This window comes from Aegilops tauschii, chromosome 5 (assembly GCF_002575655.3).
Source record: "Aegilops tauschii subsp. strangulata cultivar AL8/78 chromosome 5, Aet v6.0, whole genome shotgun sequence".
NCBI classification, from domain to species: domain Eukaryota; kingdom Viridiplantae; phylum Streptophyta; class Magnoliopsida; order Poales; family Poaceae; genus Aegilops; species Aegilops tauschii.
Window position 1 is genome coordinate 459,336,236 of NC_053039.3, and position 15,454 is coordinate 459,351,689.

Here is a 15,454-nt window from a genome sequence, read left to right on the forward strand (position 1 = left end):
TACATTCTGATGCTTTATGAAGCCCTTATTCAACTTCACCGCAGCCACACCATGTGAAGAAAGGTCACAACAAAGAACAAAACAAATGAGAACCAAAGAAGTGAAATATGTTCGCCATGTCACTAACCATCACTTTTCAGAGGCAACACAGGTATAAACATAAATTTCTTCATTCCTCCTTATACCGGAAGGCTGAAAACTAGCTGCCAGATTATTCAGAATATTACGGATTGGGCTTGTACAAATGAATCTTGAGTAGATACCTTTGAGAAGTAAAGGACGTCTCCAACTCAAGTATTTGGAAAATGGTAAAGGAAAGTAGACAACGAATAATTGTTGAATCGGACTGTAGGATACACAGGTACTGGAAATCCTGAAAGGGAAAAATGCACATTGTTAAAGACAATTAGTCAAACTTCACTTTCAACAGCTCAAAATACACATAATTGACATTACCTTATTGCAGAACACATTTGCTGGTCCAGAGATGTGCCCTGAAAGAGCCCAACTCTAATGTGAGGTAAATATTTCATGAAGAGAACTGGAGACATCATTTCCAAAACTGTCTGATTGAAGAGGCAAAGGGGATGATGAAGGAACTATGTATAGATAGAAAAGACATGTAAATTGTTGAGAGTCGTCGGGAGGCTATCCGACCATGTAAACTATATAGGGTGTCTACCGAGTCCTGCATGTTGTATTACATCATGAAACAACGACACTTTGGACCATAATTCGGTACTTCCCCACTTCTCGCCTCCCGATTTGTGCAATCAGGAAATACAGATTTTTTTGGGTCTGAAATGTATGGAAAATAATCCTATATGACCGAGTCGTATGGACCCAAACTGGAGACACCCTTCCCTGCATGATTTCTAGCAAACTGAGTCCCAAAGCATCTAATCGTTCAACTTTACCATATATTGATTTATGTAGTGGAAAGTTGTATTGTAGGCCGAGCTCAGTTGTACCTGTTATCATGACTGTCTATTTGTGTCATGATCTGTGCAACTTGGAGCACCACGAGCCCAAATATGACTGCTCCAGTGTCATTGCCACACGTTGACCAACCCCATCTTCAACATCTTCTGTCACTATTAACCTCGTGGCTCAAGCTTGGTGGCAGTTAGCATTCCTCGCATGTGGAGAGCTGCCCCACACAACATAAGTAGAGGTTCCATCCAGGATTCCTGCTTCATGGTGTGTGAGCAGTAGAGAGAGAGAGAGTAGAAATGGGGAGGAGAGAGAGCAGTGTAAGTGCATTTAGTGCCCCTTAATGATTTGGTGTATTGAAGACTTATAGGTTAAGGGACTACTGTGTTTGTGAGTGTACACAGGTCTATAAGTCTATGAGGAGTTTGATATTTACAGAGAAAGTCGACCCCTAAAAATGAATGTCTTCAACTGAAGACTTTGGCTTTCTGAAGACTTTGAAAGTGAAGAAATTGATGTGATCGTGAAGACTTGATATCCATGCGAGGAACATGAAGTGTGAAGACTTTTGTTTTCATAGTTTCATTTTCCCTGTCTTGAGTCATAGGAAACACTACTGTTAAAGGGGGTCGAGGAAAAACTAAGGAAAAGTTTCCAAGTGATGCTCATCTCAAAATCCTACACCTACCAATCCCTTCGAGTTAAGCCATTGGAAATCTCATACAGTTCAGTCAATTTCTTCAGTGACAAAGACGAAGTTCTTCTGGTCTCTGAGGAATTTGTTCTGACTGAGGAGTTAGGAATTCGCCAGTGCGGATTGCCTACAAGTGAGGAACATGATAGCCATGAGGAATTTGATAGATCAAATATCCGACCGTTGTTGTGCTACGCGCCAGCTGTCCCAAAATATCTACCCACCCAACGGTCATATCATTGAAGGGCATTTATGTCTTATCATGTTGGGCTGCTCCCTAGGCTGTAAATAGCCGCCCCCTACAACCACTAGCTGGTTGGCTGCTCCGAGAGAAACTGACACTTGTCATTGAGAGCATCCCATCCTCCGAGGGCTTTGAGCGAAAATCATCAAGTGAGGAAAACCCAAACCCAAACACCTACAGACCCAAAGTGATTGAGCATCACTTAAGAGATTGTTCCTGTGTGGATTCGATGCTTGTTACCTTTGAAGACTGTGCATCTTCCAGACGGTTATGCGTCATGGTCTAGAGCATCAAGAGGAAATTGTGGATCGCCGAGTGACCGAGTTTGTGAAGGTTTGGAAGTCACCTGAAGACTTACCACGAGTGATTGGGCGAGGTCTGTGTGACCTTAGCTTAAGGAGAATACGGTGAGGACTGTGTGTCCTCAGGTTTAAATACCTAGCCGCTCCAACCAGACGTACAACTGTCACAGCAGTTGGAACTGGTCTACCAAATCACTGCCTTCACCGAGCTAACTGGTTATATTTCCTCAACCCTTTCATTTCCTCATCACTGTGTTGTGTACTTGATCATTACTGTTTGAAGACTTTGACTGAAGACTTTCTCAATTTCCTCAGTTCAATTTCTGTAGTCAGTTTGTCTTCTGCCTACTTATCCTGTGGTTACGCTTTCTGTACTCTGTGCTTGTTTTCATTTCATCATGATGACTGTGCTTCTGTTCTGTTATGCTTGCATCTGAGTACTTATTCCGCTGCTTGTCGTTCGTAACTTAGGAATTTCCTCACCCTGAAATTCCTCGGTGACGAATTTGTAAAAATCTCCTATTCACCCCCCTCTAGTCGACTTAACGCAATTTCAAGCAGATGTCTAGAGACAGAAGAGGGAAGGAAGAAGAGAGACAACATGCAACTTCTTAAGAGAGGGAGAGAGAGAGAGAGAGAGCAGGTGGGACAGAGGTACCGCTGCTACAATATGCATGCACATATTACTGTTCACATATTATGCAAATCGCGTTGGGGTAGCACAGCATGGTTGAGGTCTCAAGGGAAGGGGATCCGCTGTGAGAGGTATAGATAGGAGGTCCACCAGAGCTTGGCCTTGAAAAATCATGCTCTTTCTGTAGCTAGTGTTCTTTAACTTGTCGAGCACCCATTACTCTAGCTGTCGCCCGTCCGGTGTGGTCCACCCTAGTTGCTTGCCAAACACGCCGCCAATGTGCTCCTCTATGCCAGGCCCAATCCCCCTGCTCGGCGCACACCATCCTGGGCGGTAACAACAACATTTGTTGGGAGCCCAACTCATTGCCCCCTTGTTACTCATCACATCCGGCCATGGACACGCTCATCGACCTTTGAAACAACCATGTTTGTCAAAAACTCCCTTTACCCGGGGGCTCCATGCCTATCGGATACAATCATGTTCGTCAGAGGCCCAGCTCGAGGCACAACCCAAGCTGCTTGCCCTCGTCGTGTCAGCATGTCTACACCCAGCTCAGGAGATGCTATCAACGAAGACAAGGCCCAACCCAGGAGAGAACGAAAAGAGCCCAGTTGGCTTACAAGAGTTGAGTTCGCCGAACCTTGTAACTATAAGTAGTTCTCTCTGTCGATCATTGCAACTTGGAACGAAAGGAATAAGATAGGCTAGGAACATAACGCATCAGTGATTCGCCATGAGGGTGTGGATGGGTGCAATAGGTCGACTCCAACCACTGTTTTTGTTTGAGATTCAAATCTCCATGAGTTACTTCCCTTCCCCAGTTTGATTGCTAGATCCACTAGCATGTTCCTCACAATTGTATTAGTTTCAATTGAAAACTTGGACCACGCGGCACATCACCACGAGATGAGGTTCCGCGACCGGCGACAAAAGCAAGTTATGGAGCAGCTCACACCGGATAGTCGCGTCGTTTACGACCTTCTCAATACGGAGTTTGCCACAAATACATGGGAGAGGTCGCTCGGGGAGATGAGGATCTTGTAGTGCTTCACCGCCCATAGCTGGACACCTCAACAAGGCGGTGCCAGATCAAGTCAAGCGAGGCGAGGGGGAGGGTTAGGCTGTTGGCGATTAGGAGGAGCGAATAAAGGAGAGGACCGAGGAGATGGGATTGAGCGAGACGAGTCATAAGGAACCATGAGAGGAAGGAACATTCGGGGCAGAGTTAACAAGGGTGATTTTTTCGTACGTTCTTTTTGGATAGGAAAAAATAGAAGAAATTACCGTCCATTATTGAAGTGAGTTAATTGTGTTATGCATTACCAGATAAGATGTTGATTGCCATATGTGAATTGATTGTATTACAAAATATTGATTGGGTTTGTCTGGCTAGATGAAAACCGTTTTAAACGAAAAACCAGGAGCATATGAAAATCGATGGAAGGGTGGGAGGGACAGACGAAGTGATCAGCCGATGTAAGATGGGAGACAAAACCGAACATATTTTTTAGGTAGTAGAGATTAACCTCTAAATTTCCATACTCTCACTAAGTATTTCAATAATTACTCTATTTAATGGACAAACCTCTTGTTTTTTCGTTGAAATAGAAATTCGCCAAGGACGACTTGATGCATAAGCAAAAGGATCAAGCTAGCTTTCTTTGAGATGTTCCATCCTATGAAATATTGTAAATTATAAACTTTCCTCCACCAGTTTAAATTATTGCATCATCGAGAGGGTGGTGAAGATGCTGATTTGTTTTGTTTCTTTGCAAGGAGAGGGTGATTAAGGCGATATGGTGATGACCGAGGAGGAAAGGAGTGAGAAATAGAATTAGTTTGTCGTTGTACGAATAGAAATAGAAAACCACACGCCGTCATATTTGACACACTTTTGAATTTCAACCTTCGTTTACTCAGGTTTTGTATTCCGTGGCAACGCAGGAGCATTCAACTTTTTTTTTGAGAACGCAGGAGCATTCATCTTTTTTTTTTGAGGATCCGCAGGAGCATTCAGCTAGTCCATATAATAAATCTTAATCTTCTAAGTTATGGCCCCTTAGAATTTGCACGCCACATTTCCTAGGAAAACCTTTTAGGTTGGTCCGTTGGGCCGGCGCGGGACCACGATGACGATGGATGATGGAAGCTGGGCCGGCCCGGCCCTTGGCATGGGGCTTTCTTTCTTGCATCCCCCATCCGACACGAGCAAAGCGAAGCGAAGAACACTCTTTCCCCTCCGTCCGTCCCCTCCTAAAACCCTAGCAGCCCAGGCGGCGGCCCCCTCCCTCCTCCACCGCGCCACCCCGAGCCCCGCGCCTCTCGCCGTCCGGAATGGGGCGCGCCGATGGAGAAGACAAGGCCGCGCTCTCCCCCGGCGGGGAGGACACCGCCGACCTCTCCCCCGACGACTCGCCGTGGAGCGACAGCGCCTGGTCCGAGGACGACGACGACGACGAGGTCCGCCCCCGCTCCCCCACTCACCCCATCGACTTTCTACTTAGCGCTGATGGGTTGTCCATGCTGCCGCCGCAGGCATCGCTGTCGTTCGAGGACAGTGGCGAGGGCTCTGGCTCCGACGCCGACTCCGACGGCCTGGAGGAGGAGGATGATGCCGCGGCGGAAGAGAGCGACTCCTCCGAGGACGAGGTGATTTAGCTGCCCCGCGGCCATTTTAGTTGCGTTACCGGGGTTAACGGACTCGATGGTTATTATTATCAATTGGCATTATGCTGCAGGTTGCGCCGCGGAACACCGTCGGGAACGTGCCGCTCCAGTGGTACAAGGACGAGGAGCACATCGGTTACGACATCTCAGCGAGGAAGATCAAGAAGCGGGACAGGGAGGGCAGAATCGACAGCTTCCTCAGCAGCAAAGATAACGATGATGACTGGTACGAGGCCCCAACTCGATTGGCTGCTATATAGGGTCGCACGCCCAGCTTACTATGTGCTTGTGAGAACTTCAGGATGGGATTAGTTATCCGTCTGATGTAACTTCAGTTTTACTTACAGCTAAGGAAACAGGGGCTGAACAAATGTTGAGCGGTTGGTTTAGCTTCCGTATAAGTGCTTTTATCATCTCGCTCCAGTCTGTCATACTCAAAGACTAGCTACTAGCCTATGCCCAGTTCTGATTTTAAACTCTGCATATACTCAACTGATATAAGAAAGCCTTGCCAAGTATCCCTGCAGTCTTGCGCGATATGGAGTCAAAATGTTTTTGAAAAATTTCATGGTTCAGTGCCCCAGATTGCACACGTCTTGCAAAATGTTTTTCCTCCCTTACCTTCATTCATACATTGTCTGGTTCTAGGTTGGGTGGGTCTGGATTTCCTTACTGATGAAATGCCCCATCCTCACTTCCTGCTGTTGCCAAATATAGGTTAAAGATTTGGGATGACTATAATGCCGAGGAGGTGAAGATTACCAAGGAAGAAGCTAAGATAATTAGTAGAATGATGAAGGGGAAGACTCCACATGCCAATGTTGATCCATATCCAGTAAGTGTACCTGACAAAATCATCCAACATTTATTTGAAGCGTTCATTTTGTAACTAAAAAAGACCTAGTTGGTCTGCTTAGTGGTTATTATTTGCTATCATCACTATGCTTGTGAATCTGTGCAGATGAACATTTAGAAGTGAATTCCATGCTGGCATTTACTAAGCGTCATGCATAATACTGATTTTGTACGGATGTAACTTGTACTTACCTGTACAAGTAATAATTTAAGCTGTAGTTGACATGGCAGTGGAGATTATGTACATGCATGCAAATTGAAGCTATTCTTTTACAGTTCATGGTTTCCTTTCATTTTCTCTATAATGTTCAACACAGACCGAGTAGACTTCTCTTAGTATTATGTTGACTGGTTTGAATGTGGTGATCATTGAAGTTAATTCTTTTGCAATTTATGGTTTCCTTCCACTTTTTATACATATAACTATTATGCTCAACATGGGCTGAGTAAACTTTTCTCGTAGGATTATGTTGACTGGTTTGAATATGCTGATAAAGGCCATCCACTTTCTAACGCTCCTGAGCCAAAGAGGCGATTTGTGCCCTCAAAATGGGAGCAAAAGAAGGTATATCATCAGTTTCCTTATCTTCTATGTTATGTTAGAGCTTTTGATAAAATCTACATGCTCTTTAATTTCTAATAAGATATAACTAAGTGCATGGATGTCTTATTAATCTGTCTGTTCGAGATCTGAAGTATCTTGCTTAAGAAAAGAAATACCCTATTAAAATGTGTTTTATACAGAATGTTTTAAGAAATTTGTGAGACAGTGAACTCATGATTGTTGGCAGGTCACGGGTGCCTGCTTTAGTAATTCAGTTCATGATTGTGAGGTGTTTCTAGTTTTCATATTTTGCTGGCTGCCTTGGAGTGTGTACTGTTCATAGTTAAAAAAGGCACGCCTAAGCGAGCGCTTAAGCGCGCCTAGGCTCTAGGCGTTGGCAAAACGCATTGCGCATAACTACGCTTAATCTGTGCATAACTGCGCATAAGCATGCGCTTTGGTCAGTAAAGCGCAAGGCGGTGGCAAAACGCACAATTAACGCCTAGCGCTTTTGTGAACTATGGTACTGTTTAGATTTCAGATTGCGCTCTACTAATTTATTGCATGTTGCAGCAAGGGATTACTAATGTTAGTTCACCTTTCACTTTTGTTCAGTTGCCTAGATTTTTGTGGGCAGTCATTGAATTAGATCATGTGATATTAGTACTCCATAAACAGACTCAGTAGCCATATGACTAATTCTGTAGGTACTCTCTGAAACTGCTTTGGATTCGTATTGTATATGCTTTCTCGCTGAGCAAGAATATAGAGATTATATGCTGTTAGTAATTAGTACTGGTCAAATAGCCTTAATTTCCACAGGACTTATTTGTTAGTTTCTTTCAGAAACTGCTTTGGAATTGCATTTGTGCTATCACGTTTCTTGCCTGCCATTTATAACTAATAATTAGTTTGCATTGCTATTTACTATATCTTTTACCTCAATTGTTCTTTATGGCAGGTTGTTAAACTTGTTAGAGCCATTCGTAAAGGATGGATCAAGTTTGACAAGCCAAAGGATGAGCCAAACTATTATCTCTTGTGGGGAGATGACACTGATACAGCAGACAATAAGCGGCAAGGCTTGAGCTACATTCCTGCACCTAAACCAAATTTGCCAGGTACCATGCCATCATTTTGCAAGCCCTGTCATGCTTACTTGAAAAGCTTCTCGGCAATCTATTTGACCTGATGACCTCCCATTCTGTTGAAATGATGTGAAACAGTTTTGCACTGGGCATTTCTGTTTCTTAGTTGATGTTCTATATTGTGTATGATGCCATTAATTTCTTCTATTCAGGTCATGAAGAGTCGTATAATCCTTCTGTTGAATATATTCCCACACAAGAGGAGATAGATAACTACCAGCTTATGTATGAGGAGGACAGGCCAAAATTCATCCCACGACGGTATAATTACTTCTACATTGTCATTACAATTTTTCTTATGCATGGTCTGATTCGTCTGAGGAAATTTAGTTACATCACCCCTTTATATTGTCCCGTTGATTATGCAGATTTGAATCTCTTAGAAGTGTACCTGCCTACGAGAAGGCACTTAGGGAAGGATTTGATCGGTGCCTAGATCTTTATCTATGTCCTAGAACTCGCAAGAAGCGTGTAAGTGGAGGATCTATCTTCTTTTCATGACTATATATGGGCCTTTATTGCCTGGATTCCAGTTTATCATTTATTATCGTCATGTTCTTTTCAATGCATGATGATTATTTGGCAATTCCACAGATAAACATTGATCCTGAGTCGCTCAAGCCAAAGTTACCCAGTAAAAAGGATCTGAGGCCATATCCACGAACTTGTTACCTTGAGTTCAAGGGCCATGGTGGTCCAGTGACGTCGCTGTCAGTTGAAGCAACAGGGCAGTGGATAGCATCAGGTATAGAGTGTAGATATTTATTTTCCCCAAGTGATAATGCCCACACGTGTGGCACGAAGCAATTCCGCCCACACGTTTTTTGATGGCAACTTTAGTTACAAGAGGATGATGGCAACTTTAGTTGTGAAGCATGGCAACTTTCTGTTTGGATGGCAAGTTTCAGTTTTTCTGAGATTTGTTTTTTTTTCGGATGGCAACTTTAGTGTAAAAAACGTGTGGGCGGTGTTACTACATGCCACACGTGTGGCAGTTATCGCCGTCCTTATTTTCTATGATAATGTTCTGATGGTTCAAATAGTAATGAACTCAATGTTATTAGTTAATTTACATTTTCAATGTGACCAACTTTATTACTCCCTCCGTTCCTAAATACAAGTCTTTTTAGAGATTCCAACAAGTGACTACATACGGAGCAAAATGAGTGAATCTACACTCTAAAATATGTCTACATACATCCGTATGTTGTAGTCAATTTGAAATGTCTAAAAAGACTTATATTTAGGAACGGAGGGAGTAGTATGCATCGTATACAAAAGTAGTAAATGACAGTGCTGTGAAACATAACTGTAATGGCAAATATTATTGACCAATCTCAAGTTTCCAAAAAATGGAGGGTCTTATATTTGTAGAAGGATGAGGAATTGGACAAGATAATTCAGTGAAAAGGCCCCTTTGCTGCATGAAATGATCTCATAAACTTGAGCATGGCATTGTCTTATATTACAGTTCTTCTTTGCTGAAGGTTCATCTGATGGAACAATTCGTGTTTGGGAGGTTGAAACTGGTCGCTGTCTTAAGGTTTTCAATGTTGGTGCTGATGTCCATCATATTTCGTGGAATCCTTCACCTGAGAGGCCCATTCTGGCTGCTATTGTGTATGCCTTCGCCATTCACAAGTATCCTTCATTTTCTGGTGTTACACATTCTCACCATTCATTTTATGTTGTGCAGTGGCCGTGATCTTCTGCTTCTTAACGCTGAGGTGGGGGATGAGGAAACACAAGTGAGGACAAAGGAGCTCCTCCATGTCGGGGAACCGACCCCTGAAGATGATGGTAATAGTAGTTGTCAACCAAACAATTCTTCCACCTATCTTATTCAGTGTGTTCTTAAATATTTAATTATGTTGCAGGTGATAAGAAACCAGCTGTGAGGTGGGTGAATAATGACAAATTTGACGGAATCACATTGATTCATCATAGGGTATAGTACTTGAGGGTTACTTATCATTCTCCTAAATGTGTAGGCTTTTTGTTCGCATGCTTACATCTGTTTTATTGTTCAGGCTGCATCAACCGTGGAGTGGCATTCGAAGGGAGACTATTTCACGACAGTCGTGCCAACTGATATCCTGTTTGCTTTGTTTAATTTACAAGTGATGCATGAGCATAATAACAAATATGGTCTAAACTATTCAGTCTTGGAGCTGCCATGCAACATTCTAACTATATCAAGATAATCATTTGCGACGTTTCTATATTGTGTGCCCCAGCGAAATTGGCTTTTCTTTCTTTGTTTCGGAGCTGTGTGCTTCTCTTTCTTTATTGGGTCTCACTCTTTCAATTCATAGTTACTGTAGATATGCATCCCCGCCAACATAGTGTGTAGACAGATTCTTCACATTTTGAATATCTTTTCTTTCGTTTGTCTACCTTAATTCCTTTGTACGTGAATCAAGGGCTGTATTGTTGCATCAGCTCTCCAAGAAGCATTCTCACCATCCTTTTCGTAAATTGCCGGGACTCCCTGTAGCAGCAGTATTCCATCCAACTCAAAAGATGTTCTTTGTTGCCACTAAGAAGTTTGTTCAGGTTTATGATCTCCAAAAGGCAGAGGTAGTCAAGAAGCTGGAGTCAGGTCTCCGTGAGATTTCCTCTATCTCTATCCACCCTGGTGGTACGTATAAAATCAACTGATTACTAATTTACCAGTTGATAAATCTTGAGTTGGTTCATATTACCTTTGCTATTCTAAGCTGTAAACCATTGGTTAAATTAATGGTAGTGCTACACTGTTTGTTGGATCGCCTTTTTATTGGCATTGCAATTCTTTCATGCAGGCGATAATGTTATTGTGGGAAGTAAAGATGGTAAATTGTGCTGGTTTGACACTGATCTGTCTACAAGGCCGTACAAGATGTTAAAGTACTACTTCTCTTACATTTAGTTTCTTTCTTGTATTTTTGGTTTCAGTTTTCGTATAGAACTATAGATACGTTGCCAATGTTACCGTTTTAGGCAGTTGGTTGCTTATTATTTTAGCTTTTCTTTGTTCAATTTACTTCAGATAACTTAATGTTTTTTATGGAGCTTATTACAAAGTGTTTTTATGTACTAATTACTAAATGCTTTAATAACAATGTACAATACGGGCGACATGCTTTTCTATCTGATGTGGGCACCTATTTTAATCAAGCAACAGTACATGCCACATGCTTTGCTATCTGATGCAGCCACAGATGACTCCATTACGCTAGCCTTCAAAGTCATGCCGACCTATTCTTTCTCGACATCACCACTATGTGCAAAAGTGTTCCCTATTAAATGTAGATGATTTACACTGTTTAGTCTAGTTTTTTTGAATTTTGTACTGTAAGAAATTTTCATGTTTTTTCCGGTTTCAGTTACTGTTCTGTTTTAAAAAAATCCTATCAGATACAGTTCTTTTTATGGATAGTACCCACTACTTATACTTATACTGTTCTGTATGAGTTTATATTTTTTGTTTTATTTTCTTTATTTCAGGAACCACTCGAAGGATATAACCAGTGTTACCTTCCACCGGAGATACCCTCTTTTTGCCTCATCGTCGGAGGATTGTACAGCCCATGTGTTCCATGGGATGGTTTATGCTGATCTCAACCAGAACCCACTTATTGTGCCATTGGAGATTCTTCGTGGCCATTTAAGTTCCGATAGAAGAGGTATATTGTCATACATCATGTGGTTTCTATAATTTGCATTATTTTAAATTTTTTGTTGATTCTTATTTGCGTAGACATTTCGATCAAAGCAGATATATGCCAGTGGTTAAACTCTGTTTACATTGTGATGTTCTTCACGGGAAGAATGCAAGTCATATACTTTGCATTGAACCTTGCATTCTGCAATCCATATGACGCGAGTTTGAACTGAAGCATACATGTGCTTGTGCTGATATGCCATGTTCTCCTATTTGATCACTTACAAATTACAGTAAATTGCTTATAGCTTTTCCTGCTTTGTTGGTGCTTGGATTTTTTTTTGAGAACCAGGGACAGGCTAGCGTAATATTGAGCCTGTAATGTTGTAGCACGTTTCTTGCTAAATCGAAATTATTCGTACGGAGGAAACTTAGTTTCAGTCCATTGGACCAAGCACTCTAGGTATATATCGGCTCGCAAGGATGCATAGGCAAATTCAAGATTTGGGCAGGATCAACTTTGTACGCGTAGAAGGAAATATGTATTTATGTTATATTTTGCGTTGCTGAAAGCTATATAGTTTTGTTTATAACAGTTATCTATGATATTTTTTGCATAACCAGTTAACCACACAAGGTTATGCAAATAAAGGCAAGTATCTGTAACTATATGTTTTGGTTTTGTTGCTTTGCAGGAGTTTTGGATTGCAAATTCCACCCAAGACAACCGTGGTTGTTCACCGCCGGTGCCGACTCGATGATTAGGCTATACTGTGACTGATGACGATGCTTTCAAGGAGTATAGGTTTTAGGTGGCAATTTCGACGGGTAGCTTTTCATGATGGTTATGTTCTGCCGTTTCGCCAAGAGTCGCAGACCGGAGCCAGGAAGGATTTCCTCTCGTGCTGCAGTTTGCGATCGCATTTTTGTTTGGGGAGATTGTTGTATCTTTTTTCTTGTCATTATTATGTATAACAATTAGATGAGGTGCAGAGTCTTGGCTTGTAATGACAACAGGGAGTGGAAAGAGAAGTTTGAGCTATCCCACAAGTAATTGTTGAGCCTTTTGTTTGGTGCTATTTATTCTTGTTGAGTTACATGGTCTCCCAGGCCAATGCAGCTGCGCATCGGCATAGCTGCTGCTGCTGTTGCCATCGCCAGCCTCTTTGGCTCTGTGCTGAGCCATGCCGTAGTGTTGTCCACCCTGTTGGATGGCTTTGAAGGCGCTCTTCAAATTTACCCAAAGAAATGCAGGTTTTCCTGGATGTATCTATCTGAAGTGATTCAAAACAAGTTGCAATGAATGTTATGTTTGGGCGCAATTGCAGCAGTTATTATGTTTAGGTGCAATCGCAGCAGTGTAACTTTCTCGGACGATTTTGATGGCTTTTACACCTTATTGTGATTTTGATTTGCAGGGGTATCGCATAGATTGGAGCAGGTTGGATGATGCCGAATTGTGGCTACCCGATTCTGATTTGCTAGGGTTTCTGCTTCCAAAAAAGATCAGCATGTTGGTTTTTTATATCGACTTGATCCTGCCTGGAACTACGTTGTCTGCTTTAAAAAAACAACACAATTTTCAAGCTTCTCGTCCCCTTTGCACGCGGCAAACTAATTTCAACCAATGTGCGGATCAAACCGTGGTGTCATCGGTGGTGATTTAGAAATGGTTATTTCTTGGTCGCCGCAGAATCAAAAATAGCAAAACCGAAAAAGCCCTTCAGGTAATCGTGGCTAAAGTGAAATATTTTTAAAAAGAGGGCGTGGTATCAATCAATGTCTAAGCATGTGTGAGGATCACACATCTGCCCCCAAATGTTTCTGGTGAGTTGGGTATGGGTAAACATCAAGTTTAGATCATGGTGGATATCTGATCTGGTGTAGCAGCTAGGCTAGTGTTGCAGTAAGCAGGGAGCAGTGACACGACGGCAAAGCGATGTTTTTGCCGTTATGGGTTAACTGGTGAGAAAATGGCCGTCGTTCAGCTAAGCAAACAACTCCCAAGAAATGAGACCCGGTCGATGGAGAAGAACCGGACAGCATGTCAAAGTAAGGGGATCTAGCAGACGTGCCCAATTAAAAAGAAATATGGTGCAGTGCTAAGGAAGTTACTTCTATATATGTACACATATACTGTATGTCTTTGTTGGACACTCCACACACATATTAGAATATGTACATGTAGTATGTAGTATATAAGAATATTTGAATAGTATATATACCAATTTGTATGTAGTATATGCCATTTTTTTTGTATGCTGTTGTATACATATGAAGGTATTTTGAAATATATAAAAAACTATGGACTCATATACAATTTTTTCATATAGTTTTCTTTGAAATATCTTAAATATAGTATATGAACATACTTAGAATGATAAAGTAGTATATATACAAGACTAATTTTCTGTACTCTTGGGAGTATGCACTCCCACGTTCAATATACCTCAAAATCAAATATTTTATACCTCTTTTTTATTCTCAAATACCTTGTTGATTATTCTAAGATACCTCAATATAAATTTTATGAAAAATATCATAAAGGCCCATAGTTTACGTAATACACCATTTGTACGTACAAAATAACAGTTTATGTGCGTACAAAATAAAATACAAGCATCCAAATGGATTTTTTTTTACAAAACTCACTTTGAGGTATCTAGTAATAATTAATAAGGTATATTAAAAATAATAATAAGGTATAGTGGTATCATCTATGTGGTATATGAAGAGCGGGAGTACATACTCCCAGGAGTACACATGCATTTTTCCTATTACCCGGTGGTAGTTACCACCACTTGCGTTTTGTATGTCGTATGTAGAATCTATCAAATCAGAGTATGTACACGTAGTATGTAGTATATAAGAATGTTTAAGTAGTATATATACTATTTTTTGGTAGTATTTTTTTTTAGAAAAGGAGGATGACCCCGGCCTCTGCATCTGGGCGATGCATACGACCACTTTATTAATTATTCTCACAAGACCTTACAAAAGCCGCCGTCTAAGCAACTCTATCCAGTTGATGAAGGGGCGCAGATAGCCTGGGCCTAATACCAAACAGACATCGCAGCCAAACCTAACATCTAAGGCCTGAGGTCCCATCGAGGACGCCTGCCGGGCATGGGTCTCACCGGTCCGGCGTGCACTCAGAGGCTGCCGCCGCCAACTGCCACTTCTCCATCTTCAGAACTGTACTGATGCATCAACCTTGCTCGATCCAGCTATCGTCGACGCCATCACGGCGCCCAACGACACCTCCTCCCTACGCACGTCACGGTCGCCACTGATACACCTCAGCACCATGCTGCCAAGTACCACCAGCCGACACAGCTTGAAGTCTTTGGAAAATCTGTCGTGCGTAGCACCTGCCGACCAGGCATGACAAAGCGTAGCACCTGTCGGTCAGGCATGACTTGACATCTCCACCGAAGCTCCGTGCAAGATGAAGCCGCTCCACCTCCAGCCTCTCTGAACGGGACGGGAGCACCCAGGAAGACACGACGAAGAGTTGGGCACCACAAACACCACGAGAGCCGGACCAGCCGACCGCCATGGCGAAGCGACACCACTAAAGAGAGACCGCCGCCATCAGGAACGCCAAGAACGCGCTGCAGCAGTCCCACCTCCCCACGGACCCAAAGCGGCGCCTTCAAGAAGGTGACGGAGCCGGGCACCGCCGCCGCCCAACCAAAGTTGTGGGTTTTGACCCGGGTGTAGGGGGAGGACGAGGGGGAGGGAGCTGGATCTCGAAGCCGCCTTCAAGAAGGGAAAAGCGCTT

The 15,454-nt window shown here is 42.5% G+C and overlaps 1 protein-coding gene across 2 annotated transcripts; it reads left to right on the forward strand.

Moving 5' to 3' along the window:
- Nucleotides 1-4,978: 4,978 nt before the first annotated feature.
- LOC109743579 (ribosome biogenesis protein BOP1 homolog) lies at nt 4,979-12,724 on the forward strand. Of its 2 annotated transcripts, XM_020302677.4 has the most exons (17): nt 4,979-5,270; nt 5,346-5,459; nt 5,549-5,703; nt 6,195-6,312; nt 6,796-6,897; nt 7,838-7,997; nt 8,177-8,285; nt 8,393-8,495; nt 8,619-8,769; nt 9,512-9,644; nt 9,721-9,824; nt 9,902-9,972; nt 10,055-10,115; nt 10,438-10,665; nt 10,829-10,913; nt 11,514-11,692; nt 12,366-12,724. In XM_020302677.4, exons 1-17 carry the CDS (start codon nt 5,145-5,147, stop codon nt 12,449-12,451), a joined length of 2,085 nt encoding a protein of 694 aa, XP_020158266.1. In that variant the 5' UTR covers nt 4,979-5,144; the 3' UTR covers nt 12,452-12,724. The 2 variants fall into 2 exon arrangements, with proteins under 2 accessions (XP_020158266.1, XP_073354228.1); XM_073498127.1 differs by having other exon boundaries at nt 5,018-5,459.
- Nucleotides 12,725-15,454: the final 2,730 nt, after the last annotated feature.

Excerpts from the sequence above, each read along its gene's own strand:
- LOC109743579 (XM_073498127.1), top strand. The coding sequence starts at position 5,145 with ATGGGGCGCGCCGATGGAGAAGACAAGGCCGCGCTCTCCCCCGGCGGG. Across the intron at positions 9,645-9,720 it reads CCCATTCTGGCTGCTATTGT|TGGCCGTGATCTTCTGCTTC; the intron begins GTATGCCTTCGC and ends TATGTTGTGCAG. Across the intron at positions 11,693-12,365 it reads TTTAAGTTCCGATAGAAGAG|GAGTTTTGGATTGCAAATTC; the intron begins GTATATTGTCAT and ends GTTGCTTTGCAG.